Source organism: Dendropsophus ebraccatus, chromosome 7, assembly GCF_027789765.1.
Source record: "Dendropsophus ebraccatus isolate aDenEbr1 chromosome 7, aDenEbr1.pat, whole genome shotgun sequence".
NCBI lineage: Eukaryota > Metazoa > Chordata > Amphibia > Anura > Hylidae > Dendropsophus > Dendropsophus ebraccatus.
The window spans coordinates 124209442-124229887 of record NC_091460.1 but is presented as its reverse complement, the minus strand read 5'-3'; the positions used below and the strand labels follow the sequence as shown (position 1 = coordinate 124229887).

General features: G+C 41.6%; 1 protein-coding gene across 1 annotated transcript in view; it reads right to left on the bottom strand.

The window, feature by feature from the left end:
* MTTP (microsomal triglyceride transfer protein) overlaps nt 1-20446 on the bottom strand; it is a 74021-nt gene that overhangs the window by 8935 nt on the left and 44640 nt on the right. Inside the window, exons 6-15 of the mRNA XM_069978353.1 lie at nt 19941-20080; nt 18554-18704; nt 16718-16875; nt 14911-15079; nt 12905-13012; nt 10684-10896; nt 9195-9406; nt 7158-7255; nt 5165-5286; nt 2795-3022 (exon numbers count right to left, since the gene is read on the bottom strand). Coding sequence (XP_069834454.1) covers nt 2795-3022; nt 5165-5286; nt 7158-7255; nt 9195-9406; nt 10684-10896; nt 12905-13012; nt 14911-15079; nt 16718-16875; nt 18554-18704; nt 19941-20080 — 1599 coding nt within the window. The remainder of the gene's footprint in view (nt 1-2794; nt 3023-5164; nt 5287-7157; nt 7256-9194; nt 9407-10683; nt 10897-12904; nt 13013-14910; nt 15080-16717; nt 16876-18553; nt 18705-19940; nt 20081-20446) is intronic.

Here is a 20446-nt window from a genome sequence, read left to right as displayed (position 1 = left end):
CAATTACAGTCTATGAGGAAATGACCCTGAGCGCCCACCAATGAAGAACCAGTGAGAAACAACATGTCAGTCAGTGTTATGCAGATTCTAAAGCTGGGGGCCCACCGGAGGATTCTCCGTTACTCTCGTGGGCCAGTCCGACACTGCTAAAGCCCTGAACCCCCCTCCAACGTACACTCCCCCTTTTTATCTTTCCCCTTCAAATTGACCTCCTCCTCGCTGACCTACCTAGGGTTCCAACTCACTCTCCGTATTTCCCAACTCTTCCCAGCTCTCAAGGCAATTTTTTCCCAATCCTGCGGACCATCTCAAATGATTTGACAAGGTGGTGTACAGGAACTGCCTGGGATATACTCTATATTTTAAAAAAACATCCTGCTCGGTCTATTGTTTCTATCCAAGCCCAATTCACATTACTATCTCTTACTCTCTTCATTGCTTGCCAAATGTATATGGTCACCTGCCAGACATGCCAAAACCAACCTTTTTACTGTACAGAACAATTCAGAGGCGTCGGCTTCCCCAACATTCACCTGTACTATGTGGCTCCTCCTCTCACCTCTGCACCATGGATATCCTCCTCTCACGCCATGGACCTTTCCCACCCAATGTTTACACCTACCCGCAAACCATGTAACCTTTCTCTCCAAGGAACATTTCTTCCCCCATCTCTCTCGCTTTTTCCCAGTGCTTCAAAACCCCTCTTTTTTTGACCCAACAAGGATCACCCTACGTTTCATACATCCACCACCTCAAACAAGGGCTATCAATTTGCCTTTCTACAAGAACACAAAGGAGCATGCCCCTAGGCCTCTGGAGGAGCCTCCAATTTTACCACTTCTTATCTTCCCTACCTGTTCCCTCATTTTTCTCCTGTCCCATTCGAATTTTTTGGTCTGGAATTCTGCATTTCCGATACTCTTCCTTTTTTCTTTATGCCATGTTTGGCTCCCCACCAGAAATACCCCCACCCCCCTTATTTTAGGAGTGACATCTTGGTGGTTTGCATTTTCCAAACCTGTACTCTTCAATCTTTGAATTATACATTTTATGGCTATGTTCACACAACTTTTTTTGGCCGTTTCACAGATGTTTTTAGGTCATTTTCAATCCAAATGTCTGTTATTTGTTAACCCCTTCCGTCAGTAACATGTATATATATACGTTCCTACTGCACATACCCTGTGCAGTAGGAATGTATATATACGTTCCTGTACTGATGGGGCTTGCTGATGTGAGCGGGAGCGCTGCAGTGAGAGCGATACCACTCACATCAGTGTCTGGGGCCGGAGGTAATGAGAGTCAGCTGCGATCCCACAGCTGACTCTCATTAACCCCTTAAATGCTGTGATCTACAGCGATCACGGCGTTTAAGGTACTCAGTGACAGATCAAGCATCTGTCACTAAGTAATCAGGACCCCCGCACCCCCCAGGACCAACCCAATCGCATGCGCTGACAGGCAGGGGTAATCTCCTTACCTCCGTCCTGTTGGATCCCCGATCTATGTGTAGAGTCTGCTCTCAGGCAGGCTCTATACATAGATCGCCGATAACAATGATCTATGCTATGCTATGGCGTAGCATAGATCAGTATATGCAATCTAATGGTTGCATATTGTACAGTAAATAAAAGTGTTGAAAAAAGTGTAATAAAAAAGTTTTATAAAAGTATTAAAAAAAACTCTTATAACCCCCCCATAAAAGTTTAAAAGACCCCCTTGCCCATTATAAAAATAAAAATATAAAAAATAAATAAACATATTACATATCGTAGCGTGTGGAATTGTCAGATCTATTAAAATATAACATTATTGTTCCCGCACGGTGAACGGCGTAAACAGAAGGAAAAAAAACGCACCAGGATTGCTGATTTTATTAAATTTTATATCACAAAAAAATTAATAAAAAGCAATCAAAATTTTTGTGTTACACCAATATGATACTAATAAAAACTAGAGATCATAGCGCAAAAAATGACACCAACCAGCCGTGTAGGTGGAAAAATAAAAGCGCTATGGCTCTTAGAAGGCGAGGAGGAACATTGTATTAATCTGACCCGGACTTTTGTGCATCAAAGGGCTCTGTCTTGAAGGGGTTAATGATGGCCGTCATATTGAAATAAAGACCATTTTTTGGCCAATTTGTGTACTCCAGTCCGTACTCTTAGTTCTATGTATTATGCATCTATACAACAGATAAGCAATTGTACGAGCTGATGTAAAATATAGAGTGAAAACATGTATGCTTGCAAAACGTAAGCCTGTGTGAGCACTACGAAATGCAATATGAGATAGAGTTCAATGAGGTGCTAGAAATGTATATATCAGTGTGTCTTCTGTCGCAGGTATAGTACAGAACATTAAAGGGGTTGTTCACAAAAAAAATTCTTTTAAATCAACTGGTCCCAGCAAGTGCCAGAGATGTGTAAATTACTTCTGTTTAAAAAATCTCAATTCTTTCAGTACTTATCAGCTGCTGTAAGTCCTGCAGGAAATGGTGTATTTTTTTCAGGTTTGACACAGTGCTCTCTGCTGCCACCTCTGTCCATGTCAGGAACTTATAGAATACCTCTCCTGCTCTCCAGACTGGAAAAAATACATCACTTCCTGCAGGACATGCAGCAGCTGACGTCAATTACAAATCTCTGGCATTTTCTGACACCAGTTGATTAGAAAGATTTTTATATTTTTTTGTATTTGCCAAATTTATATGAACACTTCAACCTTGTCTCAAATACAACGCCTAAGTAAATGCATAAAATATATAAGATACGTAAGGTTTTGTGCTATTTACCTCAGAATGATCTGTTAGGAGCACCAAACCTTTCACCACACTTATTGGGTCCCCGGTTGCTGAGAACATTTTTGACATCAAATCACTGTATCCTTGGAAGAAGGTTACAGGCCGAAGCTGAACATCAAACAAGATGGCTGACATCCCAGCAAAGGACTCCAAGTCTTCTTCTCCTTCATCAGCAGTAGCAGCTATTAAACTTTCAAGACCTTGAGCTTCAATCACAACCTAAAATCATAAAATCATGAGCATTTTCACTATACTAAGTTTATTGTAACTGAGCCAGTTTCACTTTACACCATGTTTGATAAATCTCCCCCAATGTTTATAAATCAACTAGTGTCAGAAAGTTATACAGATCTGTAAATTACTTCTAGTAATTAAGCTTTCAAGTACATATCAGCTGATGTATGCCCTGCACAAAGTGAAGGTTTCTTTCCTGTGTCTGACAGGAACTGTCCCTAGCAATCTCCATAAAAAAACTGTCCTGCTTTGGACAATTCCTGTCACGGACAGAAGTGGCAGCAGAGAGCAATGTGTCAGAAAGGACATAATATATCACTTCCCCCAGAACATTCAGCAGCTGATAAATACTGGAAGACTTAAGATTTTAAATAGAAGTAATTTCCAAATCTACTTAACTTTTTGACGCCAGTTAATTAAAAAAAAAGTCATACCCCTTTAAACTTTCTTAGGCTTTCTTAGGCTCTGTAAATTTGCAACAATTGGTATTGCGCTTCATACCTGCACCATTATAAATATGTACTGCAAAGGTTTTAAATTCCTACACAGTAGCCCGAGCGAGAGTCTGCGGAGACCATGAGGACTCTGAAGCAGTAAAACATTGTTGTCTTTAGAGAAGAGCAAATTAACAGTAAAAACTAAATAAATCGCTTTGATAGCTCAGCATTCGGCTTATCAGCCTACAGCCTACTGCCTATGCTCAATGTGCTGGGAAAAGCTTGATCCAGTCCTGGGAAACTGGGAGAAGTTGCCCAGGACTAGATCCAGCTTTTCCAGGTAGCCAGGGAGGAGTGGTACAGACTTTAAAGGCAGCAAACCGATAAGCCTAATGCCAAGATAAAAAAGCGATTTAAGCATATATGCACATATGCATATTTTACATTTAAATGACCAAAATAAAATTTCCTTCTTTTTAACACTTTTTTAGTGTGGACTTGCATATTAAAAACATTAAAGCAACTTAAGACAGGGCAACTCCAGCGGAAAAAAAAAATCTTTAAAATCAACTGGTATCAGAAAGTGCCAGAGATTTCTTATTTACTTCTATTTAAAAATCTCAAGTCTTCCAGTACTTATCAGCCGCTGTATGTCATAGACCTAGACATAGATATGTAGGACATAAAGTGGCTGATAAGTATAGGAAGACTTGAGATTTTTTTTAATAGAAGTAAATTACAAATCTCTGGCACCATTTGAAAAAAAAACTGCTGAAGTTCCCCTTTAAGTAATAAATCTTACTTTTAGGATAAAAGAAATACAAAAAAAAAAATGTTGGCATCCCAGCAAATTTAAAAAGTTATATAGATGTCTCTACATAATGTACTACCAAGTCTGCACAGTTCTGCTACACTGGTAGTTGATTGAAATCCAGGAAGTGAAGAAAACTGGCATCACTGCAATCCACTCTGTCTCCTGCTCCCTCTGCTGCCCCTCCCCTTTCCCTTTTTAGGAGACAGAGATCATGTGACCACTGTCTCACATTCATTTTGTTTGCTGAGCATAGACCGAGGATGTAGACATTACAGGGGGTGGAGAGGGGGTAAGAGGGTGTGGGGCATGGGCAGAATGGGCTGAGGTTATGGGTGTGGGAGAAACAGGATGTTCTGAGTGTGCAACACAAAGACTACTGGGTACTATAGTGTGATAGCAGTGGAAGAGGAACAGCAAGAGACGAAAACTGCATCAGAGGAGCAGGAGGTATCAAGGAGGAGCAAAGGGTATTTTATTTTTTTAAAAGGCTGCCCCTTGTTCCCCTTTAAGGGATGAAAAGCCTTTATTCAGGTCAGGCATTATCAGTTGCTGGAGGTTGTTGGTATCATATGGTACTACAAATCACAGAGGACATGACAATCTAATACTTTGCTATAATAACTAACTCTCAGGAGCAAGAATACGCAAAGAGAAACAGTGTACTGCATATTCATAGAACAACATATTTACTAGTCCACAAGGTGGATTTCAGAAATAGACAGCTGTTGAGCTACTAATTTAGCGTGAAATACAACATGTCAGGCTACAGATCTTGGCGGAAGTTCTCGGTGCGCAGAACAGGGGCCTAAAGGACAAGTCTAGCAAGGGTAAGTTGCAGGCTGTTTGGATAATTAAGTTGGATCCGTATCTGATTACCTGAATGGCATGTAGCTCTGTGTTTTTGGAATAGACAAAGGTATCCATGTTGCTTCTTCTGAGGATGCCAGATCCAGAGTATAGGATGTCAAGACTGTATGTAGCTGAGGAATCAGGGCCCCCTAAAGGAGGGAAACATTCATTTAACTTATCACCTTTGAGTACTAGGGAGTAATAGGAATAGCAAATACTCCTGGCACAAATTATAGATTCAATACAATTAGACAATTGGAGGATTTCACGAATCACAGATATGGAACAAAACATTGTTTAATATTAGAACATTCTGGCTTCATGAAAAATCCCTCTAATAAAAGATAAATAAGTTTAATTAATATATGTTTCTCCAGGTTGGATAAAAAATTATGAAACTACCTGCCTGCTGTGGATGATGTATACTGTTCCTGAAAGGTAAATCAAGGCTTCCATGTAATTTCTCACTACCCATAAAGCTCAGGGAAGCTGTCTATTGTGTAAATACCAGTGTTCCAACTGCTGTATGTTTACAGTGCTGCCATAAAATCTCACCCCTTCCTTTAGCATCTCTGCAACAGTTCAGTGCTTAAAGGGGTAGTGCGGCACTAAGAAATTATTCACAAAATAACACACATTACAAAGTTATACAACTGTGTAATGTATGTTATGTATGTGAATGGTCCCCTTCCCCGTGTTCCCCGACCCCCGCCCATGGACCCGGAAGTGTAGTGAATTATACATACCTGATACGTGTCGACCCCCGTCCGCTGTCTTCTGACAGTGATGTAATCTTCGGGAGGCCGTCCGACCCGCTCCTGCCGTCCCTCATGCCGGCCCCCCTCTGCCGCGTCATAACCGTGCTCAGCCGCGATTGGCTGAGCATAACTGTGCTCAGCTGATCGCGGCTGAGCAGCTGATGACGTGTGCCAATCGCGGCTGAGCACATAAATAAATAAAACCATGCAGGTTTTTTAAACACCTTTTGAAATGATAGTTCCCCTTTAAGCATATGTGCTTGGCACAAATTGACGAAAGTCACAAAACAAGGCTAAAATGTTGACACATCCATTGATAAATCTGCTCCCATACGTGCAGACCCTTTCCCTATCCATAAAGAACCGTATCCATTAGAGGTGCATACATACTGATTGCTTAAAGGGGTATTCCACTCAAACACAACTTTTGATATGTTGCTGGCGATGGTGAGACTAACTATTCATTTCATACTTGTTATTTCCTATTCAGTCTCCCCCTGTTCTGATCCTGCTGCTTTCTGCTGAAAACACAAAAATCTGTGAGCTTTTCTCTCTGTCCCCCCTCCCTTCTGAGACGGCTGATGTAAACAAGTCTCTGACAGGCTGTATCTGCAACATTGTAGCTTCTTTGTAATGGTGGGAGGGTTATTCTGAGGTCAAGTTGCTGATAATCTCACAGTGATTAACCCTCCCAGCATTACAAAGAAGCTACAATGTTGTAGATTAAAACTGCCAGGGACTTGTTTACATCAGCTGTCTGAGTAGGGAGGAGCTACAATGTTGCAGATAAAGCCTGCCTCAGTAGGGAGGGGGATGAGGGGAAGACAGAAAGGCTCACACACAGATTATTGTGTTTTCAGCAGAAATCAGCAGCTCAGAACTGGGGGAAGGAGACTGAAAAGATAATAACAAGTATGGAATGAATTGTTAGCTTCACCATGGGCAGCAACATATCAAAAGTTATGTATTGTGGGATATCCCTTTAAACAGCATTTTGATGCCTATAAGATATTTGGACGTGTAATATCTATAATGCACTACAATCTCTTACTATTACAGCTGATATCTGGTATATTAGATTTAGTGGTCTATTTATACTACATCTATGACAGACATACTAAATACAATCATTAGCAATGGATATACCTTCAACTGTGCTTTTTGGACACTGTACACCCCTATAGGAACTAGACTATAGGCTTGTGTTTATCCTTGAGATTGTAGATGTAAAGGGATAGGAAAACAGAGAATGTGCAACTTACGTATCATATATCCTGAGTAAGCAGATGAGGATCCAGGCTTTGAAAAGCGATCATAGTTATGAACCCTCATATCCTTCAACACTTGCCGAATGAGCTTACTAAAGTACAGAACAGACATGTGCGTATTACTGGCAGCAAACAGACTGTAAAACTGGACATCCATATCCAAGTCCTATTAAACTTTGTGAAATTAATACATTTTACAGGCAGCTTCCCGTGGATATGTTCAGTTTTATATATTTAAAGGGGTTATCCGGTGAAAAGATTTTTCAAAGCAACTGGTTTCAAAAAGTTATATACTATAGATTTGTAATTCACTTCTATAAAAAAAAAAAAAATCTCAAGTCTTCCTATACTTATGAGCTGCTGTACGTCCTGCAGGGTGTGTTGTTTTCTTTTCAGTCTGACACAGTGCTCTCTGCTGCCATCTCTGGAACTGTCCAGAGCTGCAGCAAATCCCCATAGAAAACCTCTCCTGCTATGGACAGTGCAGAGAGCACTGTCTCAGAATGGAAAGAAAACAACCTTTCCTGCAGGACATACAGCAGCTGATAAGTATGGGAAGACTTGAGATTTTTAAATAGAAGTAATTTACAAATCTATATAACTTTCTGAAACCAGTTGCTTTGAAAGAAAACGTTTTTTGCTGGACAACCCCTTTAATGCATTGAAGCTATACAGACAGTATTGTATAAACGGTTTTTAGTCAGCTTCTTCTATCTGGAAGGAAAACATGCATTAACGCAATGAAAATGCTATGAGAACGCTTAGCATTTTAATTGCAGAAATTGATCAATTCATTGCAGCGTTGCATCACTTCATTACATTAATTAATCATTTGCCGTCCAGCCGTAGTTCATTGTGTTAACGCAATGAAACTCTAATGGTGCGTTTACACAGAAAGATTATCTGACAGATTATCTGCCAAAGATTTGAAGCCAAAACCAGGAACAGACTATAAACAGAGATCAGGTCATAAAGGAAATCCTGAGATTTCTCCTCTTTTCAAATCCACTCCTGGCTTTGGCTTCAAATCTTTGGCAGGTAATCTTTCTGTGTAAACGCACCATTAGGGTCCATTTACACAGAAAGATTATCTGCCAAATATTTAAAGCCAAAGCCAGGAATGGACTTGAAAAGAGGAGAAATCTCAGTCTTTTGTTTATGACCTGATCTCTGTTTATACTCTGTTTCTGGCTTTGGCTTCAAATCTTTAGCAGGTAATCTGTCAGACAATCTTTCTGTGTAAATGGACCCTGGCTTATGCGAATAGAGATGAGCGAACCTGGAGCATGCCCGAGTCCATCCGAACCCGAACTTTCGGCATTTGATTAGCGGGGGCTGCTGAACTTGGATAAAGCACTAAGGCTATGTGGAAATCATGGATATAGTCATTGGCTGTATCAATGTTCTCCAGACAACCTTAGAGCTTTATCCAAGTTCAGCAGCCACCGCTAATCAAATGCCGAACGTTTGGGTTCGGATCAACTCGAACCCGAACCCGGTTCGCTCATCTCTATATGTGAAAGTACCCTTAGGGCAATTAGGGCATCTGGAAGGCAATTAAAGGGTTAAATAATGTAATAAAGTGATGCAGTAATGTAATGAAAGGATCAATCGCTGCAATTAAATAATGAACTCACATTCATAACAATAAGGCTGCATTCCCACGTTCCGTGATCCTGACAGATCACGGACGTGGAATGCATGTACGGGAGTCCCCCCGCGCCCGGACAGCATCTGTAATTAGATGCTGGGAGCGGGGGAGACTGTATTCATAAGCATCTAATTACAGATGCTGTCCGGGCGCGGGGGGGACTCCCGTACATGCATTCCACGTCCGTGATCCGTCAGGATCACGGAACGTGGGAATGCAGCCTAATGCTGTTATTTGTATAGCACACACTGATTCACATTGCCAATTCAGTCATGTTAAAATCTTAAAGTGCTGTACCTGATAGTACATTTGGTTTAATATGAATTATATGAGCATCCTCTAATCCCCTTATCAGCATTGCTAACAATACATTCACGTACCTGGCTGGCATCTCGAATTGAAGAATATCCTGGAAAACAGACAGCATGTACTTGCTCATCTCCAGTGGGAGCTCACCAATAGAGAGAAGCAGATTTTTCACCTCCATGTAGGTAGGCTGGCTATTTAGTATAATATCTGCTGCTGCCGTTCTCACTGTCTTCTCGTGTATTTTATGATTCTGGTGGTAGATTCTATTCATGACCTTTTTTACCTAGTTCAATAAAAATTAAAATATTTTGGTAGTGGCATAAAAATGAAGTGTTCCACTTTACATATAATTGGCCATTTTCTGTGGCGCAGTAATGGGGTCACCATAGAGGTGCATTATGTATGACTCCAGTTTTATACACTCTTTTCCTTTTTATATAAATCTGACGATAAACAAAAATGTCAAGTGTTGCATCAGAATGAGTGCCTGTCAGTAAATCCAGCGTGGCACATCAACATTATAGTTCTATATCCACCAGCCAGAACAGAGTGGTGGTCGGTAACCTGGACCAGGGACGGATTAAGGTTAGTGGAGGCCCCGGGTGACAATTTTGTTGGAGGCCCCCCAAGCTGGGCAGAAGGGCAGGGAGAAGCTGGGGGGCAGGGGGATCGGTCGAGGGGCTGGAGGGGCAGGCTGGGTAGGCTGGCCAGGTGAGCCTCCATCAGACAGCCTGTTACACACAGGCACGGAGGCTCACAGCAGCAGCCCGCGGTGCCCGAACTTCTCCCCTGCTCAGCGCGATGACATCACTGTGCACCGCTGCCGAGCAGGAAGTCCGGGCATCACGGGCTGCTGCTGTGAGCTTCCGTGCCTGTGTGTAACAGGCTGTCTGATGGAAGCTCACCTTACCTGGCTGACACCGCACCCCCCCCGGACATTACCGGTGGGGGGCGGCAGAGGGGGGGTTGAAAAGAAAATAATAAAAATGCACCAGCCTGAACCCAGAACCCTGCTTCCGAGTTTGGGTTGGTGGGGGCCCCTTTGTGGTGGGGGCCCCGGGGCACGTGCCCCTGGTGCCCATTCCTCAATCCGGCCCTGACCTGGACAAAGAGCTGTAAACAATAGGAGGGAAAGAGCAACGTATCAGGGAAAGGAGACAAGTTTGCTAAATTATTATATTCGTGAAAATATTTAGCCTGATGAGCCCTACATGTATAACTATATAAGTTAGGATGGGGATACCCCTTTCATATCCTCTTTCTGTCCCAAAACAGTAATAACATACTTTGTGTCTCAACACAATAAGATGCCCAAGGGGGGTCCTACCTGCTCTCCAGTGCTCGCTCCCTCTGGGCGTCTCAGACAGGCAATTTTTTTTTTCGACTATAATTTTGGGGATTTTTTTTCAGGTGTGTAGTATTATTATTTGTATTTATTTTTTTTATTTGTTTTTTTTTGGGGGGGGGGCACCATAATGACACCATTATTTCTAAGTACAGTTTTAAGGGGCAAAGTTGAACACAGCAGGTCCAGTAGTGCTGTAATCCGTTCTAATGTACCTCATCACTGATGTGGGAGATGTGATATTTCTGGAGAGCGCTGATAGCAATGCTGCTGACAGGACCCTCCCCAGACTCTGAATATTTCAACAGCAATGGAATTCCTTCTGGCAGATTGGCATTTTTCAGGGCTAGGAGATACATCTTAACATCAGAAGGTTTGCCCGCCTTTTGTAAACCATCCAATATTAACTTCTTGGCTTCCAAAACTGCCTGTAAAGCAAACAATGCAGATGAAATAATATCCAAGTTTCCGCCACGTTAACTCATTTAAATTTTTAGCTGTCCGCACCTCATACCTGACACATGCTGCATATCATGAAGGCATTCACTCAGTGTGGTATATAATGGCTAAAACTATTGTGGATTTCTTGTATAAGGGCCGTATTACACGGGACAATTATCGTTTTAAAAATCGTTAGATCATTCGGATTTAAACGATAATCGTTTTGTGTAATAGCAGCCAACGATTTAACAACCAATGAGAAATCATTTATCGGTTGATAGAATCTGGACCTACTTTTATTGTTAATTGTTCACAAATCGTTTGAACATTGTTGGGTGTAATAACACGTCGTTGGTTCGTTCCCTGGTCTATCAGCCAGGAAAGGACGAGCACAAAAATGTGTAATAGGGTGAACAATTTAGGATTGTTTGAGATTGTTTATCGTTAATCGCTGAAAAATCGTCCCATGTAATACTACCCTAAGGCTATGTTCCCACACAGTATTTTTGCTCAGTATTTTGCAACCAAAACCAAGAGTGGATTGAAAACACAGAAAGGCTCTGTTCACACACTGTTGAAATTGAAGGGATGGCTGCCATTTAATGGCGAATAACTGTCGTCAATATATGACAAAAGAAGAGCCCGTGGAGCCTCATCAAAAAGTCTCAAAACACAGGACTAGCCAGTTATCCCTCCAGGAAGGACCCAGCCAAGGGGTGGCTCCTGTAATGAAACCACCAAAACCTACATATTAAGTGACCCTATAAGTCAATGTAATGACAATGGAAAAACCAAGGCCAGGTATCCATCCACAGACAGCTGTTTTGGGGTGTTGCTCCTCATCAGTGTGAGATAAAAAAGAGAGAAAGCGAGGTGGCCTCCTGGTGCAATAAGAGGTGGTAAAGGGTATGCAGGGGGGGGGGATGAGTGACACTCACCTATTAGAGTTGTGCTAAGTGATAGGCACAACTCTATGTAGAACATAAACAGTAGAAAAGCACCGCAGCTCCTACCGGGGTACGTCAAAAGAGTCGTACGGAAGATAAGGTAGTGAAGGTCCGTGGAAATCCCGGCTTGTAACGGGCGCTGGTGCAGAGTAAACCACAGATTGGCATGGTATAGTCCATAAAACAGATTTATTTTATAAATCGCAACGCGTTTCGGCCACCATGTGAAAGGGGGCCTTTTTCAAGCTGGAAAAAGGCCCCCTTTCACATGGTGGCCGAAACACGTTGCGATTTATAAAATAAATCTGTTTTATGGACTATACCACGTCAATCTGTGGTTTACTCTGCACCAGCGCCCGTTACAAGCCGGGATTTCCACGGTCCTTCACTACCTTATCCTCATCAGTGTGGAGCAGGATTCTGGCTAGGTGGGAGCAATGCCTAGTAGAGCCATAAGGGAAACAGATCACTGATTTCAGGGAGACCAGCCAAACGACAACACTGCCGGCTGCCAGTGAAAGCGTTCAATGCAGTGAAGTCCTAGGTGCATTGCCCCCTGGGAAACATGAATATGCAAAAGAAGAGCCTCATCAAAGAGTCTTGAAACACAGGACTAGCCAGTTATCTCTCCAGGAAGGACCCAATATATAACAACAGCCATTATTTGGCATTAAATAACGGCCGTCCACAAAATTTCAGCAGTGTGTGAACATAGCCTTTTTGTGTTTTCAATAAACTTCTGTTGGTTGAAAAATATTTAGCAAAAGTACTGTATAGAAACATATTCCTAAGGAGATAATTATGTCCTTTTATCCACAAAAGTAATTCTACACTTTCTATTATAATAAACAAATTTTAAAAAAATGTTTGTAGTCTTTGTTTTTTCCAGTGGAGCCTAAAGGTCTGTACAAATGACAATGATCTATGGGAATTCCAATTAACAAATACTAATGTTCCAATTCCAAGCATGTTTTTCATGTGACATAGAGCACACCCACAAGCACACACCCCCACACACACGTACACATAAATGGAATGCACTATTTACCGGTAATTCGGGGCCTGAAGCTTGGTGAAGTTTCTTGACGAGGGCTCCGATAATTATAACCACAGTTTCTCTGATCTCACCATTTGCTATTTTGCCTTTATACTTTCCCTACAATTAAATATGAAATGAGCATAAAAAGTATAAATAAGTATAAAATATTTTGGTAGTTGTATGATTGTTGGGTATTTTTAATAAAGCATAAAGTAATGAATATCATAACAAAAGGAATATACAGTCACTAAGGTTGAAAAAAAATTCCATACCATATTCTTTGTACAGGCCTTTTACATACTTAAAAAGTTAATCATATCTACCCTTAAAGGGAATCTGTCACTAGGTTTATTCCATCTTAAATGAAGACAGCATAAACTAGTGACAGAAATGCTGAACAGATAGTGTATTACTTGTATAATTCTGGCCAGCCGTTCTCCTAATATGCAGGAGAATAGGATTCTTGCCACACTCCTTTCCCGCCCTCCAGCTGTTGACTGACAGCTGACTTCCTATACACAGGATAGATAGATAACTGCCAATCAGCAGTACTGGGCTCATGCTTATAACGGAGAGGACTAGTTCCTGTCCGTGTTATTTAGAAGGGATATCTCTGAATCAGCTGCACAGAACACTATAAGAGATACATTTTCCTGTTCAGCTTCTCTGTTACTAGTTTATGCTACCCTGAGTCAGGACGGCATAAAACTGCGGACAGAGTCTCTTTAAGCATCTCTTCTAAAGACTAAACAAATTAGAAACATAGAAGATTGTCGGCAGAAAAAGACCACTGGGTCCATCTAGTCTGCCATTTTAGTATTTCCCTTATTATCTTAGGATTTACATTCTGTTTTTGTAAATTTACCAACCACATCTGCTGGAAATGAAATTCTTTTAATCTTTTCCCCAAAATTGAACATACTCCAGATGAGGTCGCACCAAAGCTTTATGAAACAGTAATATTATATCCCTGTCTGCCTGTAATAATGCATAACAATATCCTGCTTGCCTTAAAAGCAGCAGATTGACATTACATGCTGTTCTGTAGTCTATCATCTACTCCTGCTCTACCAGTTAGTGTATGATACAATATAGAATTGTTATACTTGCCTGAAGTGAAGCTCTACCACCAAATGTTAAAGTACTTTATTTGAAGCATTGATTATTGCTGTTAAGGCCCTATTCCACCAACAGATCTGACGACAGATTATCTGCCGAAGATTTGAAGCCAAACCCAGGAACAGACTATAAACAGAGAACAGGTCATAAAGGAAAGACTGGATTTCTCCTCTTTTCAAATTCACTCCTGGGTTTGGCTTCAAATCTTTGGCAGATAATCTGCCGTCAGATCTGTGGGTGGAATAGGGCCTTTACTCATTATGGTGATAAAAAGCCCTTTTTCTATTGTTTTCTTAGTTTCTCTTCTACAGCCTCTACAGTTTGCAGCCCATGTAATTATATCCTGCAAACTGCCTTTTGAGTGCTCTTCTCTCTATGTCCAGACTGTGAAGCTGCCCTCCAAGCATTCTCCCCCCTATCCACAATCTGGACTGGTGTATAGGTCACTCATCCCCCTCCCTGTTTTTATCTCTTACAATGAGAGTGTAAAAAGTTTGTCTTTTGTATTTCTCTTATATTTCTCTCAGCACAAGCTAAATGGTAGCTTAATTTTAATAAAGACTTAAATGTTGATGCATTTTGCATTCAGGAAATAAATGAACAATAAAAAAAAAATAGTGCAAATTTGTCCAATATCCTTAAAGTACTTTCATCCCATTTGGCCATGAACGGAAACCCTTTAACCCTTTGGTCTGAGTATAACTGTTACATCTACACTGCTCACAGCTACCCTACTGATGCTAATAGATGAAACATGTCATAAAATGCTTTGAATATGATTGATGGTCAGTTATATTCTATCCACACCCTTGATATTGTAGTATGTAAGCATAATTGAAAACTTTTTCACCCTGTTGCATATTTCTGTTTGCATATTGAAAGTCAAGTAAACTTACAAGTAGAGCTTTCAGCATGCTTTCATTGGGATGTGAGGCGAGGCCACTTGCATATAAGAACCTCTCCTGCAACAAAGGTCTAGATCCATTGACAAAGTCCAAAAACTCCAAAAGTGCCTCTAGAGAGTCAGGTGTTTGAGAAAAGGTTACAGCATCGACCAGCTGAGGTCTGCGGGAAAAGTTCGAATAGTTACAAAGTTACAGTATAAGGCCGGGTTCACACCACGTAAAAAACATGATTACGGCTGCCTTGTTACTCAGCTGACTACTGCTGGCGGCAGGACCGGCATCAGCACAGGGCTTACCCGGGCAGGTGACGGGGCCCCAACACCTCCAGGAACCCAGAGGGGGGCCCGGTGTTCTGATGTGCAGCCCTATTATTATAGTGCGGGGTGAGGGGCTGAACATCAGAAGACAGAGACAGATGAGGACCTGTGAGTGTGATCACATGACCTACAGGTCCTCAATGCTACAGTGAGGGAGAAGACTGAGCTGTAAGTGCTGTGTGTATGTATGTGTGTCAGTTAGTCAGTAAGTGTGTGTGTCAGTAATACGTTTTTGTATGTTAGTGGTGTCTCAAGTGATTGTGCATAGTGTGTGGATGATGGGTGCAGAGTGGATGGATGAGGGCCCAATGAGAATCTGTCACCCAAGGGCCTACAAAAACCTGGAGCCGGCCCTGGCTGGCAGAATACCATTTGATCCTAGTTGCTTAGTCAGCATTTGTTCCTGTATTGTTCTTGTTCCCTCCTCATTGTTTGAGAAACAAATCGCTGATCTCAGGGAGACCAGTCAAACGATAACACTGCCGGCTGCCGGTTAAAGCGATCAATGCAGTGAAATCCTAGGTTCATTGCTCCCTGGAAAACATGAATATGCAAAAGAATAGCCCATGGAGTTTAATTTTAAAGTCTTGAAACACAGGACTAGCCAGATATCCCTCTGGGAAGGACCCAGCCAAGGGATAGCTCCAGTGGGGAAACCACCAAAACCACCATATTAAGTGGCCCTATAAGTCAATGTAATGACAAGGGAAAAGCCAAGGCCAGGTATCCATCCACAGACAGCTGTTTCAGGGTGTTGCCCCTCATCAGTGTGGAGCAGGATTCTGGCCAGGTGGGCCAGATCGCTGACCTCAGGGAGACCAGCCAAACTATAACACTGCCGGATGCTGGTTAAAGGACTCAATGCAATGAAATCCTAGGCATTGCTCCCACCTAGCCCGAATCCTGCTCCACACTGATGAGGGGCAACACCCTAAAACAGCTGTATGTGGATGGATACCTGACCTTGGCTTTTCCCTTGTCATTACATTGACTTAAAGGGCCACTTAATATGGTGGTTTTGGTGGTTTCCCTACTGGAGCCACCCCTTGGCTGGGTCCTTCCCGGAGGGATATCTGGTTAGTCCTGTGTTTTGAGACTCTTAAATGAGGCTCCACGGGCTCTTCATTTGCATCATCATTGTTTGGTCCAGCTGTAAATTAGTGACTATTGTGAGGACTGTGACCTGGTTATTCTGCAACTATGAATTTGCAGAAATAGGCTATGTTCACTTATAGTATTCCCATCAGTCTTTTGGTCAGTATTTTTCTGCCAAAATCAGCAGTGAAGGGAAAAATTATAATGGAAAGATTTTCTGAGTTTCTGTGTTTTGAACCCACTCTTAGTTTTGGATGAAAAAAGACTGACCAAAAGAGTGACAGAAATATTATGTGTGAACATAGCCCTAAAGTGAAAAACCACCACTTGCCACCTGAAAACATGTGTACATTACCAGAAAACTATAAAAGGTCACTAAAACTCACAGAACATCTTCCTTTTCAGACTTCAGCAGTGTCACAATGTCTGATTTTTTGGCTCTTCGAAGACTTTGAATCAGTTGTAAAAAGCTATGTGCTGCACTGGCTTTTGAAAGATTTTCAGGCTCCAGGTTCTTACGAATAGTCTTCCAATGCTGTAACAGCTGAAAAATATACATTTGACAAATTATCTAAATTATTAGATATAGTAGTACATTTTAGTCTCGGTTCACACAACTAAATACGCCTGTAATTTTAAGTGAAAATAAAATGTGTCAACAATTGAAAAAAACCTCCGTATTATGCAAAAGCAGGTGGTAAAATATTTCGAATGTTCATTATTTGGACGGTCATAGTCAATTACGACTTTTAACCTATACAGGGTGTGCACTGCCAGCTAATTTCCCATTGACTTCAATGGGTGTGCATTATTATATTGAAAAATTACAGATTTGATGCTCTGATCCATCACTGCATTGAGATCTGCAACATCTGCAGCAGATCCTAAATGTGTGAATGGACCCTTATAATGTTTTTTTGGGATCACAAAATGGGGTCACCAGCAATGCTACTGTTGATGTATAATCCCTGAAACCCGATGACCCCCCCTTAAATAAGTATTGGTACAGGGGCTTTACTCCTCAAATGGGAAAGATACTTTTATGGCAGATAGTCAAAAGGAGCCAGGGGGGCAGTAAGGTTGGGTTCATACTGCGTTTTTACAGTCTGTTTAATGTATACGTTTTATGGGGGGAAAAACGGATGCAACTGTGTGCATCAGTTTGGATCTGTTTTTTCATTGACTTCCATTATGTAAAAAAAAAAAAAAAGATCAAAACGAATGCTTTTTTTCTTTCACGTGGTTAACCACATTTTTGTGTGCGTTTAAAGTCAGGCTGAGTTCACCCTACGTTTTTGCAATCCATTTTTTCCATCTGTTTTTTGCAAAAATCCGTTCATCCTTTGAATTCCATTATAAAAAAAAGGGATCAAACCTGATCAATTTTTTTTTTACATAAAAAAAAAAAACAGATACTTTTTGATCTGTTTTTTTAAATAATTGAATTCAATGGAAAAACGGATCAAAACAGATGCACGCACATGCATCTGTATTTTGCAAAAAACGGATGAATAAAAACGTAGTGTGAACCCAGCCTAACCATTTAAAATGGATATGTTAAACGGAATGCAAAAACGCAGTGTTCGCAATCCACTTCTAATGCGCAACAAACGTGCCTGGTTGGACTTATTCATTGTGAGTCTATGGTAGCAAATAGAGATCGCCCATCTAAGCGAAGTGAAACGCTTTGTTTGATCTGCGCTCTGCTCATCAAGCCGCTGGCCTTTGAGCGCTGCTCCGCTCTCTGCCACTACAGCCCAGGTGCTGGGGAAAAGCTGAATCCAATACTGGGAAACTAGGAGAAGTTTCCAAGGATTAGATCCACCTTTTCCTAGCATCCTGGGAGGAGCGGCAGGAAGTGGAGCAGCGCTGGAGGGCCGGCAGCTTGATGAGCAGAGCGCAGATCAAACAAAGTGCTTTGCTTGGTTTAAATCTGCGATTTGCTCATCTCTACTAGCAAACTTACAAATGGATTCACTTATGAGGGATCCCCCATATGTGTTTGGAATGATACCTGAACACTGTGTGAATCAAGTCCCGCATTCTTCCCAATAGCCCAGCAATGTTGGAGGGTATATTGGCAACATCACGAGGCTACTGGTAAGGACACTTGGGGGGAGGGGTGATTTCCAAAGTTTTTGGATTACATTCCAGACACATAAGTGGAGACCCCGCCTTACAGTATTTCAATTTGTATAGTAAACCAGGTGACTTGTACTCACCAAGGGACAGCTTTTACAGTCTGATTTCACCTGATCAGCCATGAGAGGAGTAGGTACATATTTCGGGTTTACCGCCTTTACCACATTAGGCAGCTGCTTTCCAGCAACTTCTTTAGGTCCAGCTTTAATGGACTTTAGCTCTAGTTTTTGTCTACATGCAGAACAAATCAAAAGGGATCAATTTAAAATGAAATAAAAATATATTTATTTGTTCACTCAGATCACAAAACTGTACACTACCATACTGTATACATATACTCAAACTTTGCTGCCCACCTGTTCCTCCAAAATGTAATGTTTCAGCAATTCCCCCAATTCTTTGGGCGGATGGCGGTGTGCGTGTCGGACATCCTATTGAATCAATGGGACAGGCGGAACTTCAAGCGGAGTCCGCGGCATGGACTCTGCTTGAAATTCTGCCCTGATTCTGCCCCATAGAGTGAAGGGACCCTAAGATGGGTGAAAGACAAGACTAAAGGCCACTATACACCTTCAATAACTGAGGGCCCACTAATCAGTCAGTTACATCTCCCGCCTGCCTGCCTGTCCCCTTCATACATGGGTGAGTGTCCCTTTGTTTTCTTTGGGTAGGGGTTAAGGCCACAGTGAGAGCATTCTTGCCGCAGCCAATCTCTTTCTGAACAAAGGGGTTGGCCGTGAATTTCCATCATGGCCAACCCCCATCTCCACCGACATCTTCTGCCGTTGTTGTTGACAGCCCCATACACCTTATACTGGCAGCCGAATCCACCACGAGTGGACATAAGTCTGAGGTGTATGGAGACCTGAAGAGGAGAACTTACTAAGCCACTTACTAAGTTCTTTGTTGTTTGTGCCCTGCATACCCCATTTTGGTATGTGGACAGGACTTAACAGGAGGGGGACAGATTTACTATCATTTTTTTAATTGTCGTAGATTTCATTCTGTCAGGCACGCACAGCCACAGCGGCATAAATGTGACACATTGATTCAATTTCTATAAACTTAATTCAAAATGTATAATTTATCTAAGTCGTTGGGGTCCATTGATCCCTAGCGGTATTTGCTGTGGTCTCGCCATGTTCCCACGTAGTAAGACAATGGCTGTTCCGCTGCACACAATGGAGCATGTGGCCAAAGCTGCATGCTCCATTGTGTGGACTGACATGTCTCCTGCGGCCGCTATTCAATGAATAGCAGCCACAGAAAACTGACATGTCAGTTTTCTACGGCGTCGCTAGGGATCTAGATCGGAGTGTATACTATGTGTATACACTCCGGCGGGGATTCCCTAAGGTGCAGCAAATCGGCAGCAACGGCGGTGATTACTACGGTACTAACGTAGTGTGAACATAGCCTTAATGTGTACATACAGCACTTTATTGATTTTTTTTATAGGAAACTTACCTGCAAGTAACTTTTGCCGCGATAGTTTCATATATGTTAAGCGTCAGCACATGGTTTTCTTCTGCCAACACAGATTTTATATTGTCATCTTCAATACGGTAAGCTGTACTGGATGTTTGTTTTTTAGAGATGCCTAAGACCTGTTTAAGAAATAAGTTACTAGTATGCCCTCTGACACAAAGTAACATGAATGTAGAATGTATATATTTGCTGGCCTTGGACTGTATAGACAACAATGATAGGCTATGTTTACACAACATCAAAAAAAAGAGAAAAGGAGTCAGTTTTTTCAATTTAAAAAGACGTCCGTTATTGCTGCAATTTAAAGGGGTTGTCTAGCAAAAAAAAAATTGATGTCAGAAACTTATATAGACTTGTAATTTACTTCTATTTAAAAATCTCAAGTCTTCCCATACTTATCAGCTACTGTAAATCCTGCAAGAAGTGTAGACAATGTCAGACTGGGAGTTTATTGTATTCGTCATAAAGACCACATGATCATTACA